Consider the following 15182-nt stretch of genomic DNA (forward strand, 5'->3'; position numbering starts at 1 on the left):
GCTGACTGCGTGCCATCTGCCCTGAATATTTATGGCAAGTGAGCAATTAATTAAATTAGGTAATCGAATGTTCGTTCGTTCCGCTATTCGTTGCCCACACAACAGATAAATTTAGCATCAGTTTCCGTATTCGAACATGTGCGAGTCTGCCACTCGATGCCGGTATTCCTTTGTGAGGCAAATTGGTGTTTGCTTCAATTTGCAAAACATGTAGAGAAAAATATATTTATGTAAGTAAATCAATATCCATATGCTTGTTATAGCTTGCGCTGTTGCCATTGCCGTCGCTTTGATCAAATGTGCCTGTCAGTTTTCTAGGAATCCACAGCTACTAATCCAATTAGCATAGATTCGTTCGAAAATTAGAGCCTCTGTGCTCAGTAATAACACCACTTAGAGTATGTTCACTAGGTAGGACCTTAATTTGGTAACAATTTTCGGCAAATATACATATAAATAAATATGTATCTTCGGCGCATATATGAAGTCTTGCTAAAAAATATATGGTTACTTGCGCATATAAGGCGTATGAGTAATGAGGTAGAGCAGTACATATATTTTAATTTCGAAAGAACATTCTGTGCGTCATTTTTACTGTCGACGATGTGGTTGGTCAGCTGCCATAAACACACAGCAATGTACCCGCACAGCTTGCTGTCAATGAAAATTATTTTGTGGCAACAACAACAACAACATCAAATCCCTAACTACACATATAAATTGAAGTGATTTTTTCTTCTCCCTTGTGGTTTGTCTGCATCTCTTTCACACTCTCGATTCCTTTTGCCATTTTGATCTTTTAAAATTGCTTTGAACTTTGGCGTACGTAAGCAGGAAAAGTGGACAGTGTGAGTATGTAGGTACGCATAAAAAATGTATCTATCTATGCAGTCTGGCGAAACAGAACAAAAATTCCAAACTCACACGCAGCTTGACGTTTTTAAACAAAAAGTTCAAGTGTTGCTGCTATCCATTGGGAGATGAACGGCTACCAATGCGAAGCTGGAAAAACTTTCAAATAAAGCGAAACTGTCAAAGCTTTGCGGGGTACTGTGCTGGCCATAAATTCAATTTTCTAAATGGACAGACAGCTTGCTAGTCAGCCAGTCAACTAGTCAGCTAGTCAACTAGTCCACTAGCCGAATAGTCTCGCAGTCAACCTGCTGCCAGTCAACCAGTCTGATGAACGATCCTGCTTCCTTTTAGTCATATAGTCAGAGCACAATTGCCAAATGCAGCACAAAATGGACAAAATGGCTGACTACGTAAACGTTGTTACCATCAGTTAGCTGCCAACACGAGAAACATGCACATATTGTGCCATGACATGCAACTACACACCATCCTTGTAATAAGTTTTCTAGCTTAGCTTACTTTAACTATGTTTTGTTATTTTTCTCTTTTTGTCTTTGCCACTTTCTGTACATTATGTAAACGTCAAATTGAAAAAACTTGGTCATTGCAGTTTCGCAAGGGCAGTAACTTGAACCGCGACAACATGAACCAGCAAGCCAGATTCACATTTTGTCGTTCTCCAGGCAAGCTTGTCACATGTGGCGTATGCGTTATGAGCATGTGGGGGAGATTTATTGATTTTGGTTCCAGCCAAAATCTATCTATAGAACTGCCACTTAAGTAAATGTACACATAAATGAAATGAATTATTAATACCCAAATAAATAAGCATCGAAACATTAATGATGATTATGAATTTCTAAGAATAATGCGCTGAACATGATCGAAAATATAGTTACTTAAATGCAAAATATACACTTTGGTTTTGAATCACAATTCACATTTAAATTATGAAATGAAGAACAAAAATTCTTTAAATATCTGATATGAAGCCGCTTTAAAATGTAAGTAGAAGAATGCCGTCACCCTGGTTGCTTGATATTTTTTAAAGCCATATGGTCACTTCATTTTAATAAATTTATTCACTCGAATGACTAATGAAATGGCTTAAGGAAATCTGCTTCAATATCTTGCAGTCTAAATGAAATAACAGCTGCCAAGCGAAATGGCTGCTCTTGGACTGTTATTGTATTTAAGAACAAACTGGGGCTTTATGTGCACTACAAGTATAGTACATAAATGTCGGTGGTTAAGTCGGGGAGTAAACTATTGTAATTGAGGGCCGGATGGTGCTGTGGGTACTTATTATGCATTTTTCTTTTATCACCTACAAAGTGGATTGTTGGAGTTGCACTAAACTTGAGTCGATGCGCTGCCTCAAAGAGGGGAGCAGTGCTTCAAATTATTATTGAATTTAACTCTTTTGCAGGACCATCGAAACACATTTTAGGAGTCCAATTGCAGCTTTAATGTGAAAGTCAAACTGAATTACTATTTACTAAAAAGTATAAATGAAAACTACAAGCCATAGGCGCTGTGTATATAATTATAAAATAAATATATAACATGTAAGCTCGATGTGTTTAACTGTGGACCAAAAGCAAATTATGACTTTAAAAATCGTCTAAGTGCAACATTAATGTGAGACTATTTGTTATAAACGCTGTGTATAGCCAAAAAACACAATTGTTAATTAAAATTTAAGTGTACATATTGACCACAATGGAAACAGAATGTTTGGTAAAAGCTTTAATTAACGACTAAGTAAAGAGAATATTTAATGTAAATACATACACACATATATAGTGCCCACAAATAACTTTTCGCAGCTGTCAATTGTATAAATATACAACAACAGTCGTGTATTAGTCGCGAAAAACAAAATACTTAAAAATAACTACAAATCCTTCCTGATGCAAAATACTTAAATGCAGAGCCAACTGAACGTGCAACTGTAGACTGTGCTTATATATTATAAATGTTTAATATTTAACAACTGACTTTTGAGAGTCTAATTTATATACATACATAACGACCTAACATAAAAACCGCGATCAAAGCAAAATACATATTTACAAAAACGATAACTAATTGATAGCATTTAAAAGTAAAACTCCGTCAGGTAAACAAATCGCGATTGTGTTAACTAAACAAAACTATTTCTTTGGTTGCTATTCATTTTTTGGGAGCCCCCTCAGACTAAGTCGTAAATGTTGTGGTAACTGTTGTGCTGTAACTTCTTACATCTGTGTATTCGTAATTCTGCGTGCGTTGGCACCTCTTTCCCCCCTCTGTCTCTCTTTGCCCTGCCGCGCCTTCCAAACTCCTCAAGGTGATGCCATTTTGCATCATGAGCAGCAGCAGCTTAGCAGCTAAGCGTTTAAGCGGCATCGCTAGTGGCAGTGGCAGTGGCAAGAACGATAGCCTTAAGAGCCACAGTAGAGTCTGTAAGATAGCTGATTGGTTTCCACAAGTAAGTTTTATTTACTTTCTTATCATTTTAAATTGTTTTCGTTCGTGCTCACATTTCATTCTGCTGTTCACCTCGAACTCATTTTTCATTTTTGTTTGCACACAATTTTCACGCATTAAAGCGCAAAGTCCCTATCAATGTGGAATCAAATTATAATGTCAATCCTTTGGGCACACACACACACACATATATATATATCTATATACATATATATACCAGCAAATCAGACGTGTGCACAGCAAATTGAAGAGTAACAGTAGCCAAGCCATTGTTGTCCCTCTTTGTTGTTGTTATTATTACTTTTTCTATACGTGGCTTCGCTTTTCACAGGCACTCAACTGTTGCGCATTGTGCCTTTTTTTCATTTTATTTTTACTTTTTTTGTCCAGCACCATGGGTTATTTATTTGTATGATGATGGGTATAAAATGACCCCAAATTGTGCACCTCAAACAAAATTTGGCTTTTTTACAACATATTCGCGTATACTTTATACACAGTACGGCTTCTCCTTTTGTTTGCTTATCAGCAGTCTATTTTCTTTTCTGAATGTATAGTAGTATTTGTATAGACCTTAGTAATTGTGTTTTGTTCATTGATGAAAGCTATATCTTGACAATTTGTTTCATGAATGTGTACAAATTGTTGACAACACTTTTGAAGTTATAACTGCGTTTATTCATTGTTATTTTGTAATCGCTTTTAATGCCATGACAACGACTAAATATTCGTAGCCATTAAATGTATAAGTTTATTAATAATCAGATCATTAAAAACTTTTCACGGGCATCTAATATAAAGAAGCTTAAAGCTTAAAAACAATATATATTTCCAAGTTATATTGCATAATTCTTAATGGCTCCTCTAAGATATTCGTAAAAAGTTTTTGGCAATAATACTGCTTTATTGAATCAGAAAAAAAAGTACTTACTTTAACCATAAAAAGCCTTTAAGCATTATAATTATGTTGCCAGTTTTAGATAATTAGATAATGCTACTTCAAACACATTTGATTCAGTTACGTGTTAAAAGCAAGTGTAGGCAAGCACAATCATATACATTTATACCTTTCGATTTTAATAGAATGTCTCGCAATCTTAATGGCCAGATTCATATTCAGAAAATAATATTTAAATATACGCCGAAATACAATAAATTACAATGGTTTATTAGTAAAATAAGTAATTTAAGCAATTTTTTTTATTTTCATTGACAAATACCTTTATAAGCAAAGAATGTGCTATTTGTAATCGTTTTTACTTCGCTCTACTTTGTTATGAAAAATGTTGAAACTGATATTTTTCAGATCCTGACATAACTTATTTCCGCAACTCTAAATAGTCACCTTGCAGCCAGCAAATAGTATAAAGAAGAGTCTTGGCCAGCAATTTAAATGTCAACTGTCGATTGATAGTAAACACATTGAGTATAGAAGCACACTTTTGCCGCCAAGCCAATTCCAGAGCAAAGGCCGTGATCTGTAAATAAAAAACACCTACATATAGTTGATGGCATCTGGTACTAAGACTTACTTACCAGTCTTTTGAAGGCACTCGACTCGCGCGGGGGTGTGCGTAATATAAAAGCCGTTTTTCTTATCATTATTTCCAAATTTTCTGCCAAATTACTGGTATAATATAAATTGAGCGCGTCGATTAGGTAACTGACTATGACAAATGACCGCATTTTGATTGGAATTGAAGAATGCTGGGGTGCTGCAATAATCACAAATATTTCATATCCATAGGTTATTAAATACCAGCCCTTGCTGGCCAGTAGACACAGCAAGATGTACTGAAAGGATTCACCCATCAAGCTATGCAATGCCAGTATCTTAAAGAATTGACGTTTCAGCAATAGAAATTTGGCAGATTTTTCTGATTTCCAAGACTCTCGAATGCTGCGCGGGCACAAGAGTTGCGATAGCTGGTCATTGAGCAGGCTGCAGCTACGACAAATCTGCCATAAAATGCAGTAGTATTCGAACATAATAGCTACAGAAACATTGACTAGCAGCATGGTGGACGTAATGTCTAACATATAATTCTTGGGCCGAAAACGTTTCAGATACAAGGGGTAGAAAAGCCAAGTCCGTATCAGAGTAAGCAGAAAAAGACCAAGCTTGATGTAATACAGGTTGTTCAATTTCATTAATTTCCGCTTCCTTTTGCCAGTCATAGATTGTTCCCAGGCACTCAAATATCTATTTTCCAAGTGCAGCAGCTCTCTTAATATCCTGAGCACATGGCGTTTTCGTTGCCAACAATTGAAAATGCACAGCAGCAACACAATACTTAGCATGGTAATATGAACAAATAATTTCTCATCACTATGGTAGCTACAAATCAAATAGAGAGCTCCGACACAGGCAAGGCAATGATGCATTACGCAATACCACTTCCAAAAATTCAAACGAATGAGCTTTTTGTCTGCTGACCCGTAGTTGAAGGCGTTGAGTCCATTGAGCGCTAGGTAGTAGCCAATCAATGCGTATAGACTGCCTCTTGAAAGTCCCATGATGTTAGCGTGCGCAAAGGCCTAAAATCGAAATAAAACTGGCATTGTGCTTCGCAGCCAATCGAAGTTTATATAATTAGCAGAAACCAGGCACTTCATATCCTTTGCACACGCAATGCATGCCTACATTGAGTTTGATTAGTTTTCATTGTGCTTTGGAACACATGGAAGAGCTTGTTGTTAACTGGCGAATTATTTGTATCTTTTTTTATTTTTCTGAGATAATAAGCATCGTCTTGATGAGAAACATTATAATTTGTATTTTTTGGGCTCATTACTTGCATTTTCGAAGATAATGATTATCAATGTACAATGTACAGTGACCTTTTTAGGTTTTCAAAAAATTTTCCGTATTTTGAAAGTCTTTTAAATACTCTACACCTTAGATAAAATTTAGGAGCTCATAATTACTTGAAAGTCTTTGCTGCCGGATTATGATCAAGAGCCACTCTCTTTCTTTTAGGTATTAAGGATAGATGATTACGAATATATTGAGTGAGCTTTTTATTGTTTCACTTTTGATGTCAGCATTTGTTAAACTTTCTCCAGTGAAGCGAACTTTCTCGTTCGCTAAAGCATAACAATTGTATTGAAGCAAATTTAATACCCTTTTGGGAATAAATATTTAGATAAAATCAGCAAATTATGTGTGATTGGCATTCGCCATTAATTCGCACTATTTTTTACGTGATAAATTATTTGTACAAGAGCACTTTGGGGAATATAAAAAAAAATTAAATGCAGATGCATATAAGCAGTTGAAAAGTACAAACAAAAAATTGGCCCCACAAACATTTGCATAATAATTATGGTGTGACAATATAAACAAAAAATATTCAAATCCTGCGGGTAACATGGCAATGGAAATAAAATTGAAGACACTTTGAACCGGTTGCGTCAATGCCCAAGGCCACAAGCATATTAAAATTTCAAACACAAACATATCAAGGCATCGGGAACAAAACAAACAGAAAGTAAAACCATAGTAATGACAACCGTATTGGCAAAAACATAAAATAATTCTATGCAAGGCCATTCAATTTGATTTTAATCAAATAAACTCACACGCATATGGGGCCATATTTAAACGCTATCAATGCTATTGGTAACTGAGGATTCTTTCGAAAAAAAGTTTTCCATATAGCGCCTACTGCTGTTTATTTGCTCGTCTCCAGCATGTCAAATAAATCAAACTATGGCCTTTTGCCGGTCATTCAATACATTTATACCAATAATAATATCGTGGCATGAAGCCGGCCAATCAAAGAGCCCCCAGGGGCATGGCAATCAATACTGATTTTTAATGAAGAAATAAAGTGGCCATTTTTGTGTTGTGCTGTGTCGTAAAAATTGTCTACATTTTTATTACACGCTGTTTGTGGCACTTGCGATGGGCTTGGAGAGGGAGTGCGCCTTTGTTGCCACACGGCTGATGGCGTGCCTGATGCCACAAGACAATGGAAAGATTCTACAATACACCCACTACAGAGAAACAGAGACCCCTACACATCCATGGGCTGCTCTAATGGGCATGTCAGCACGCACCAACGCCTAAACGCGTGCTGAGCTGGAAATTTTTTCGCTCTTGTGGTTTACCATTTTATTGGCCGGCTGCGTGCCGAGGGGTCGACAAGTGTTTATTTCGGCATTTTGCTTTATTTTCTTGTTGTTGTTGTTGTTGTTGTTTTTGGCATCTCTGTTCCGAACTGTTGTTCTCTACCCCACCACCTTTTTCCCTTTACTTTTTGGCGGGGCACACCTAGCGCTGAGTGGACCGATAAGCGTTTTTCCAGGCAGGCAGTATATACTCAACCGGAGCTTTCAATGGCCACGTTTGTCTACATTTAGTTTTTGTGGGCCAAATGATTATTGGGCTGCTCTTTGCTCGGCTCGGTGTAGTCGGAGCTTCACCGTTGCCAGGGCTGTTAATACGCATGGCGAGTCCTGGTGGCATTGTTTGCTTATTTGTCGAAATGGTTTCACGCTTTTTCAGTAGGAGGAGGCGAGCGGCGTCGATGCTAGCAGAGTGCTTGATAAGTTCCATTTAAAGTGAGGCAGTTAGGGCTGTATAACTAAATTAACAAATACATAGGTGATGCTGGCGTGGATGCCTAAATAAAAACTTATTTATATGACAAATTTGTAATTTAATTGTTTAATGAAATTATAAACTGGACAACTCTTTCAGGTCTTCAATATTTTTTTTTTTTTTTAATTGCTTTCTTAATCTATGGCATTTGTTTGCATTAAATAAGTATTTTATTGAAGGGCACGGTGTAGGAAGCATTTTGGGTCTTTTAGAGATGGGTTCCTTTTCGAGTTTCTCCCCTTTCTCAGTTTTCGACTGTAAGCAATTTCTTATGCACTCAGCTTTCGTATACCCTACGACGCATTGAAATGCCCTAACACATTTACCTTTTCTCTCCACCCAAAGTTTTCGCAATGGATGGCACATGCGGTAGTACGGAATGAGTATTACCGGGATATGACAATAATCGACTAAAAAAAAACCAATTGTAAAATCGAAATTATATGCATAGTATGTACATAATCCTGTTTACCTCCTCTTTGTAGTCTTTGACTATATGTGCATCCACTTGTTAAAATTAGAAGTATTAACATTCCCCAGTGCGCCCTCATTGTATCAGGGAATTAACTAAACGGGCTTTCGTATTTAAATTATTTAGGTATTCGCGTCATGCTTAAACCGTGTTTGGTTCGCTATTTTAATGCGTGTTTTCAAGGTTAGATACAAAAGATTTTGAGGCGAATGATACCCGATGGCGCTAATATCAACGCATTTAATACAGCGTTGGAAATTTGTTTGTGTACATTGCTCGGTACATATATGAATAGTAGGACAGATAATATCAAATATAGCTTTAGCATATTTGGATGTTATACCATCAACAACATACAAATATATTGATATTTGACATCTTTCTTCGTTCTTGAACTATGAATACACATTTCGATTTCTAACGGAAGCGTTTATTGATTTGTTGAAATGACTTAACACTTTTTCCCTAAGAAGGGGCAGAGAAGCAGAGTGCTGGAAAAGTTGCTATTGAAATAAGGCAGTTAACTTATTTAAATAAATGTTAAGTCTTGATCCTTGGATTGATGCGTAAATAAAAAGTATTATGGTAATTATAAACTGGACTGTTTCTGTTCTTTAGTACTTTTGTGGTTTGCTTTCCTCCATCTATAGTATTTGCTTGCATTAAATAAATAACATCTATCTAATGGAGCTTTACTGATTTTGTATGATGGGTTTTTTACTGGTTCGTGGTTTCTCAGTCGGCTTTAAACAATTTTGTTCGCATTCTTCTCTTGAATACCCTTCGACGCATAGAAATATTAGAACACAATAACCTCTTCTCTCTATCCAAGAGGGTATCAATGGATTGCACATGAGGTTGCTGTACGGAGTAAATATTACCGGCTGTGCTTTTACATGACACTTGTCGACTAAAAGACAAACATTTCAGCAACCGAAATATGATAATTATATGGAATTCTACTTACCTGATTTACGTTCATGTTGACTATATATAGATCGAATGGTGAAAACAAGAAGTATTAACATTCCCCATTGGACTTTCATTGCAACAGGGAATTAACTAAATTGACTTTCGTTGTTCAGCTAATTAAGTATTCGTGCTATGGATTAATTGTGTTTGATTCGCTATTTTAATGCATATTTTTAAGAGTTAGATACGGAAACCTACAGGCAAATAATGACATACATTTCTTTAATAAATATAAATATAAGTATTAAGAAACCTTATTTTTATATTTTTATACAAGTATATGTCTGATTATGCTTTTATGTGTTTGATTTCTCCAAGCACTGTTTCTTACATTCGGCTTCCGTAAGGCCCGTAATGCATTGGAAAGCCATTATACATTTATTTTTTCGCAATACCCAAACTTTCCTTAACGGTTGGCATATGGTGCGCCTTGGGACGAGAACTACCGGAATAGTGCATAAGTTCACTTGGAAAACAAGATTCTTTTAGACTTTAAAAATAAAATCAATCATCTTTACAAGTTTACCATTATATGGTGGTTTTTGACTCGTGGCTATGACCAACAGCTGAAGGCAAAATGCCAGAATAAAAAGTTTTACAGTATCGTGCTCCCTCATTGTGTCTCAAGGCGAACTAATATTTTTTAAAAGTTAAATGCTTGCTACTTGTATAATTATATAAATATTAGTTTTGCCAATTTCACGTTATAAGCGCAATGTATTTCATTTTAGAGTTTGGCTTATGTATTCCCTAATGTACCTAAATCAGCAATTGTATTTAGTTTGTGTGTCAGAGCCGGTTGAAAAGGAAACTTGTACGTATACTAGAGTTGGGAGCTTCTACCCCAGTTCTTGTATTTTTAATGATAATAAAGTCTGTCCTTTTAACTTTGACAACTTTCAATAAAATTGAGATTTTCTGCACTTGCTCTTCTTACAAGAGCAGCGAAAACATTTTTCTAGACTGTTTTATAAAGAAATTTAACGCCAATTGTGAAAATAACTGTTCCCCTTAGGAGCTAGAGCGCCACATTCTTCTTCTTCTTCATCACATCCATTTCGAGCTTCATGTACGGCCATTGGATGTGTGTGTTTCTTGGTACGAATAAAAGAGAAATACTGAATTCTAGAATTACCACACACTCTCATCAATAAGTGCCAGCTGACCAATGATGTGTGTCTGTGATTGCGCCACTCGTTCAGTAAACGTAACTAAATTGCTTGCTATGCACTCGTCTATAATTATAAGTATTACTTTTACACTTGATGGTGCAGCAAATTGTTTTGGAATGTGCACACATATACAATACGCAAGTATGTGTGACAATTTGCTTTCCCCCACAAACAGATGCTTTAAAATGTAGATGTTTTGCAAAGACAGCTTTGTATTTACTGATTGAGTGGCGGGTATTGTGCAGTGTTTTTGGTTTGCTATTTTAAATTGGGTTCTGTCAATAATAAACTTTAGTCAAGCTTGATGAAGCCAATACTTACGTAAGGACAGCATCTGAGTGTAATTAACACAGTCCATTGTGCACAGTATTCGCATTGAAATGACTAAATGCACAGCTTGTCTGTGTTCACACACACATACAAAAACACAGTCTTTGTCTCAGACACTCGTAATTAAGTTAAAGCAATCAGCGAGAGTGATGCTAGTATAACGTCTTTGAGGGCGTAGCACGGCTTATTGTTGCCAGAAAATTTATGCAAATTTCGATTAATTTACTTTTGACGCAGGCACAAATGCCGCAGCTTTGGTGGGTCGCCCGCTCATTAAGTGCAGCTCAAAAATAAAATGAAAACAAAACAATATAAAAAATTGTTCATTAAGAGCAGCCACAGCAAGTGGTGTCCCATCCTAATTGAACGGAAACCGTGACGCACTCAACGCTGATGACAAGGGAATCATTTGATTTCGTTTCACAGCTGATTACAGCTGATCAGGCAGGCGCGCAAACAATCAATTTCCATTTCGCTTACATTTTTCTTCTCTCGTTAATTTTTTGTTCCTTTACATTTATTCGCATTCCATTTTGTCTATGTCTAATGCTTTGTTTTAGCCAAAATATTTCTACCGTCTGGCTGAGGTTGCCCTTACACGTTATTTATTAAAATATTTATACGCGTTGCATTCTTCTATGCTTGGATTTTGGCTGAAATTTGTTGATTGCCTTGAGTTATAAAAACTATAATAAAACTTCCGTCATTTCCGCTTGGCAAAGACATCGATTTCAAAAGCAGAACTTGCCCAAATGATGTTCATATTTCAATTTCCGGCTATCGAGTGGCACTGAGCTTCCAGCATTTATTGCAATCAGTGTGGCTGGCATTTAGCTTGACAGTTGACCAGATATTGCTGCAGCTGATGTTGTAAAGTTTTTGAAATTGTATTGCGCTTGGACTTGATTGATGCGGCGGAAGTTGGTTTTGTTTGTTTGTCGTCCCCTATGGCATGCAGCTTACTCATTTTACTTGATTTTTGCTATTTTTGATGATTTCGATTTGCATTTTGCTTGCGCACATATGAGCTCCCAAAAAAAAGGCAACATTAGGAATGCATTTGCACACACACACACACACACACACACACACAATTAATACTGATTGCATATTTCATATAAATGACTTAAACGACTAAAAATCTGCTAACAAATGCTTTCAAAAATTCGATTCAAATTCATAATAATAAAAAAATACAAATATACGCACAATAACAAAAACAAATTTGTTCTAAATACAACGCGAATTGAATTTGAAAAAATAATAACAACCCGTCGTCATAATCATGCCACAATCATTCCAACGCTCAACCAGAATGTCAATGTTCTTCTTTCGATTGCACAATCTTCAGCGCGCCGAGGAGAATAAGCGCAAGAAGCGCGTCGAGCAGCAGCGGCAACAGCAGCGGCAGAGACGCGGTGCCAAGGTCTTTAAATGTGTTAGTGACTCCACTGGTCATCTGACACTGGCACCCTCTAGACTCTTCGAGCGCACCCCCATGAGCCCGTCCGATAGCCTGGATGAGATTGCGCTGCAGATACCAAGGTGAGTTCCCATACTGTAATGCCAAGAGTCTTTCGCAAAAAGGCCAAAACTGGAGGTATCACAAACACAAAGAAATAATTGCGAAACTATAAATTGGATTTAATGATGCTAGTATTAATAGTCGAATACTTTGGACTTCGATGCTTACAATGGATTTAATTGAGAAGCATTTAAATACAATAAACTAAGTATCGCCATCATAAGTAGAACAGGCAAAATTTGCCATCAACCGAAATAACAATTAATAATATGAAAGGTCTGATGAACTTAAAGAATGCGAGGAAATTAAATAAATATTTACATACGCCATACTGTTGACTATATAATTCATCCATTGTTCAATTATTTTTCCATTCAATTGTTCTCTACCTTCAGTCTACAAGTACAAGCATCACGATTGTGTAAGAGTATATGTTTTGAAAGTCATTACATTTAAGGACAGCAAAAAGTTATGACACAATTTAAGGCTGTCCTTTACAAGGCACCCAAAATCCACATGTTTTAATAATAAAAACTAAAGGCTGCACTCTGCTTGTAGCTTGTATATACTATACCCTGCCCAACTAATTCACAGTCTTCTAAGTATTTCTATATTGTTAGCATAATTCAAGCCGTATAAGTGGTTATCCGATACTTCTTCCCACTTATGAAACTTACAGCTCTCTATTATATAACAAAATCATTCAAGAATAAATCAGCAGGATATGAAAATTTAATTAGGAATAAAAATGTAACTTTTTTGAACATTTTCTTTCAGATCAACTTAATACTTTTTCTGATTATTATGGGAAGGGTTAGTGTATTTTCGATTCATCAAAATTAAATATATCTTATATTGTTGAGAGACATTTTCAGTCTGCGTAACTGCATTTCTGAAGTTCGTGTTTCTTTCGTAGAATTTCACGAGTGCCTTTTCAAATCATGCCCTTTTAACGTGGCACTCCTTTGTGTGTGTACTTTGACAAAAACATACTATATTACATAGTATATACAAGTACTTCCATTTTCATACAAAAGCAGTCTGCCTTTTGAAATTATGTGGTTTGCCAAATGCAGAGTCAAAAACTTTGTCAAGTGAAAAAATAATTTGGTCCAAAATGCGATACATGCGGCAGCTACAGACTTAAGCAAAAATGTGAAATTTATTATTAAAACGGATTGTCAAAGCCGCTGGCTTAAGGCAGTTAATTCTTTTGTATAAAGGACCTAGAACCACAAGTCGCATAACTAGATGGTCAGTAAGATAACTAATAACTTTTAATTAACTGAAGTGGAGCTCGGGTTGTGTGCCACTTTTAGATCCCTTTTGGCGCAGCAAGCTTTGCTTTCTATTATTAGAAAGTACAAAATTTCAAAAGTATTATTTAGTATCATCCACAACAGTAACACGTTCGGTCCTTGAAAACGCTCGGCAAAATTACCAGGATTTGTTGCAAGTATTGCAGGCAGCTTGGCCGTAAAACAAACGGACTTTTGCAACCGTCAACATGAATATGATGTGTGAGCGAGTGTCGGCAGTTTTCGCTGGTATGGTTGTTGGTCTTTGGTATGCAAAGACATTTCCTGCAGACGATGCAAACAAGGATAAGGATAAAGGCGGCAAAGATAAGAATAACAAAGACAAGAAGAAGTAACTTTGAGGTGCAGTTAGATAATTAGCATTGGTTTATATAATTCCTTTACGGGGGTCGATCAATAAGTACCCGTGCAAGCAATACGCATGGAAGTTTTTCAAATTTCCCAATACTTCTGCCATATTTTGGACGCCCTGAAAAGGGATGATTTGTCCAATGCAATTTAACGAAATTGTTCTCATATCCAACCTCTGCCATTCGGCAGTTTAGTGTGGCTTACAGATTAAAACCACCTCCCCTTTTGGCACTTATGGATAGGCTTATAAGTAATATCCACAATCGCTTTAAATCATTTGGTTGCTTTTCCAGAGGCAACTTTAAAGAAAATTGCGGATTGATTATGTTCTTTTATTTTTTGAGGAACATAAAAGCTAAAAAGTCGGGCAAACAATTTCGTTTTTGGAACATGCTTACTTATTGACCGACCCTAGAATGTTTGTGAGGCTTCCTGAACTCTATTTTCCAAATATTTCGCACAGATACAAGCTGATGCTAAATACCTATGCGAAGTTGGCCGAGCGTTAAGTTTCCAGTAACATTGTCGTCTAAAATCATTCGAGCTCCAATATTCCAACCAAAATTACCTAGTGAAAAACAAAAATAGAAAAAAAATTAAAAGCGTAAGATGGCGTGCTGCAAGAGGCAGGAAGTGCGCAGGGTGTGCAGACCGCAGCCGTCGCTTTTCTCGCGCTTGAATTGCTTACCATGCAACCGAATGTTTTTCTTCATGGTCGGTGTTGGCATTGGTGTTTACTGGACCCGGATTAAGGAAAGAATCGCCGAGGAAACCAAAGAAGCTTCTAAGGCCGCCGAGAAGAACAAAAAGAAATAGGACTATTATGGACCCCCATATAGAACTGGCACAATCTAGCGTGAGGAGTGTATGAAGTCGGTGTTACGAAAAAATGAAGATGTTTGCTCTCAATGCTTCGTTTCGTATCGCCGTCTTGGATGCGCTGTTCGAGACACTGGCGTGTGCCAGACCCCGGCACTAAAGACTTCCAAACTTTACTTAATGCAGTGGTGCAACGATTTGCCCGAAACTCTGGCCTACTTCGGACAAATCTTGGCACTTTTGTTCACATCCTGACACAACGCAAATAAAGTAATCGATTGAATCTTCC

At 36.7% G+C, this 15182-nt stretch overlaps 1 protein-coding gene and 2 long non-coding RNA genes across 11 annotated transcripts in view; 1 reads left to right on the forward strand and 2 right to left on the reverse strand.

Moving 5' to 3' along the window:
• LOC115634121 (potassium channel subfamily T member 2) overlaps nt 1-15182 on the forward strand; it is a 123057-nt gene that overhangs the window by 64761 nt on the left and 43114 nt on the right. The window contains exons 1-2 of one of the 9 annotated variants that reach the window (XM_030531687.1): nt 2758-3328; nt 12231-12424. The exons of 7 other annotated variants lie outside the window; for them this stretch is intronic. In XM_030531687.1, coding sequence (XP_030387547.1) covers nt 3191-3328; nt 12231-12424 — 332 coding nt within the window. In that variant the 5' untranslated portion in view covers nt 2758-3190. Of the gene's footprint in view, nt 1-2757; nt 3329-12230; nt 12425-15182 lie in introns of those variants that run through there. One more of the 9 variants, XM_030531691.1, reaches the window with a different exon arrangement.
• On the reverse strand, nt 7971-8458 carry LOC115634129. The gene is made up of 2 exons (XR_003996412.1): nt 8406-8458; nt 7971-8343 (listed from the first exon to the last, which is right to left on the reverse strand). It is a non-coding gene; the product is annotated as an uncharacterized LOC115634129 (long non-coding RNA).
• Nucleotides 9519-9999, reverse strand: LOC115634127. Its single transcript, XR_003996410.1, has 2 exons — nt 9904-9999; nt 9519-9843 (listed from the first exon to the last, which is right to left on the reverse strand). It is a non-coding gene; the product is annotated as an uncharacterized LOC115634127 (long non-coding RNA).

Source organism: Scaptodrosophila lebanonensis, unplaced genomic scaffold (assembly GCF_003285725.1).
Source record: "Scaptodrosophila lebanonensis strain 11010-0011.00,11010-0021.00 unplaced genomic scaffold, SlebRS2 tig00000001-arrow-pilon, whole genome shotgun sequence".
In the NCBI taxonomy this organism is placed as follows: Eukaryota; Metazoa; Arthropoda; class Insecta; order Diptera; family Drosophilidae; genus Scaptodrosophila; species Scaptodrosophila lebanonensis.